The sequence below is a fragment of the Montipora foliosa genome, chromosome 5, assembly GCF_036669935.1.
Source record: "Montipora foliosa isolate CH-2021 chromosome 5, ASM3666993v2, whole genome shotgun sequence".
In the NCBI taxonomy this organism is placed as follows: domain Eukaryota; kingdom Metazoa; phylum Cnidaria; class Anthozoa; order Scleractinia; family Acroporidae; genus Montipora; species Montipora foliosa.
In genome coordinates, this window is record NC_090873.1 from 4,655,293 (window position 1) to 4,657,792 (window position 2,500).

The 2,500-nt window shown below is 40.3% G+C and overlaps 1 protein-coding gene and 1 long non-coding RNA gene across 3 annotated transcripts in view; one reads left to right on the plus strand and one right to left on the minus strand.

The window, feature by feature from the left end:
* LOC138003443 (uncharacterized) overlaps positions 1-2,500 on the minus strand; it is a 199,688-nt gene that overhangs the window by 21,432 nt on the left and 175,756 nt on the right. The window lies entirely within an intron of this gene.
* Positions 448-2,500, plus strand: part of LOC138003442 (uncharacterized) — a 35,481-nt gene continuing 33,428 nt past the window's right edge. The window contains exons 1-2 of the mRNA XM_068849515.1: positions 448-483; positions 1,124-1,758. Of these exons, the coding sequence (XP_068705616.1) occupies positions 1,134-1,758 (625 nt within the window). The 5' untranslated portion in view covers positions 448-483; positions 1,124-1,133. The remainder of the gene's footprint in view (positions 484-1,123; positions 1,759-2,500) is intronic.

Sequence of the window (2,500 nt, forward strand, 5' to 3'; positions counted from 1 at the left end):
CGCTAGAAGCAATGGCCGACACTTGAAAACAATGACTCGCAATTACTAGTACCCAGTCTATAACCCAGACTCAGTGTCACTTGTGTTCTCGTCCTCCAACCCACTGGCTGACAATCAAGATTTGCCTCTGACTTAGGGGTCTGTGGAGGGTCTGTATGCATGAGCATAAGACCCTTCATAAGACCCCGACAATGCTTATGCACTGGTCATTTGTTTCCCCCACACCCCGACCCCCGGGGATAGTGGGGACATATGGGGAAATTACTAGGGCAATTACGCGAGATTACGCCACAATTACGCCTCTAGGGGGTAGGGATATTACAAGATTTCCGCTCCTCTACCCTACCCCTCTGGGGACATACAGGGGGAAATAGCGGGGAATTCTTACCTAGGAGGACTGGGACTGAAAAGAAACGAAGAGCAATGGTAATGAGTATTTTCACACGTGGAAAATCAATATGGCGGCGGGAGGAGTGAAAAAAGGTAAGACTTCGAATTCGCTTTGTGGTTTTAATTTAGCGCATTTTAGCACTATTTTTATGTCATCAATCATGTATTCAATCATTTGCCTATTGTTTTATTGGTGTTTGGAACTCATTTACATCAAAATAACCGTGACAAATAACATGTATTATTGAATTTCTGTCATGCTTGACCTTGGTTGAAATCGGAAGGACACCCCCAGAAGTCTGGTTTTGCCCAGAGTGCAAACTACAGCAGTAAAAAATAAAAGAACAGCAATCATGTCTAAACTTTTTGTTGATTGGTCGCTTATTCCTGTCTTGTTTCTATCCTTTTTTTTTGTTTGTTTTGTTCCTTATATAGTTCATGTGGCACACACAAATGGCAAGAACTGTATATTGTGGTAATCTCCCTAACATTTCCTTGATGACTCAGAATCTTTTAGGAACAGAGGGGTGGGGGAATTACGTGTGTTTGTTTGCTCTAGTCCCCAGTGGAAATACACCTACTTCACAACCATTCAAATGTAATTTCCCTACCCATCCCCGGGGGTCAAGGGGTGGGGGAAACAAATGACTAGTGCATTATGCACAATTTTGGAGGGACAAACAAAGAGTATTATGGTATTTTTGAATCGGCTAATTATCTTAATTCCGCATAGAGGACATGAGATGAGCAATATGAACAGTGTGGATCAGAAGAAGAAGGCTATCTATTTGGTCAGCGAAAACGTTCAAGGCACTTTGTGCGAGAGAGGCATTGCGTGTGCTGTCTCTTTCAAAAACGAAACATTTTTGTTGACTTCATCTTCTGTAGTCAAGGAAGTCAATGCAAATGAGAAGCCAAAACAACTCATAGCCGAACGGTTTTCGAGAAAATATTTTGGTGACTATCAAGCTGAGGTTTCAATCCTTACGACGATTGATAAATTCACGTTTCTTAAGATAGTTCAGGAATGCAAATTTCACAAACGTGAAGGTTGGTCAATTGGTCCCTTCATTTTCAATGTCGAGGTACCCTCTTCAGAAACGAAAGCGTCGGCAATGAGTCCGTTTTGTGGAAGGCAGAAGGTTAAAGTAGTTGAGTTCGAGTGCAATGGAAACAACATGAATATTGAAGTAAACACAGAAATACCTATAAAGAGGACCTCAATTGTTGGAGCTCCGATTTTCATGGAGAAGAAAAACACCCAGAAGAGGAAGAGTCAATACCCGGTTAACGCAGTTCACATTGGCGTAGTGGGATTGAACAGCGAGGGGAGACTTTGTTCATACTACTTGAATAAAGACGTACTTGGTGAGTTTTGTTTGGTTTGTGCTCATATTCATTTAGTTGGACTAATATTTTCTCAGAGAATTTAAATCCTGTCAGTTGAGAATGCAACTCTATTTAAAACAATGGCAGTAAATCTGAACCCTGGTGACAATGAGGTGACCCGCATTTCAAATTCTTGGTTATTATGTTCTTCAAAGTTGAAATGCTTATGCTCATCTTCATATGTTTGTGTGAAATAGCACATTACCATGAAAATAAATACAAATAAATTAATTTACTTGAAGGAACCTGTGTACTGTTGGTCAATCCTTTCATTACATGGTTTAAGACTTGCAAGACACTAACAGATCAATCTCAATGCAATAATGACCAATAAGAGGCTTTCTTGGAAATTCAGTCCCGAGATATTTGGTATTGGATTCTCTATACAAAGTACTCATGTCACAGATCTTTAGCAAAATTCGCACAAGCACCATCTCAAACTGTAGCGACTATAACCCTTAGCAGGCTGTGCTGCCTGCATGTAATGTTTTAAATGTTTACTGGTAATGTTCTTGAAAAACAAGCACAATGCAGCAATGAGAAGCCAAAGCCAGAGACTTAAGCGGTGTAGGTCAGAGTAGAGCGTTTTCAATCACTTGACTAGAATGGATGCTAATTTAATGAAACAAAAGAAACGATTTGCATGAAAATAGAGTTTAATTCCCAGAGAAATAGTTTGGAACGCCAACATGGCTGTGGTGACGTCATACATGTATATGGA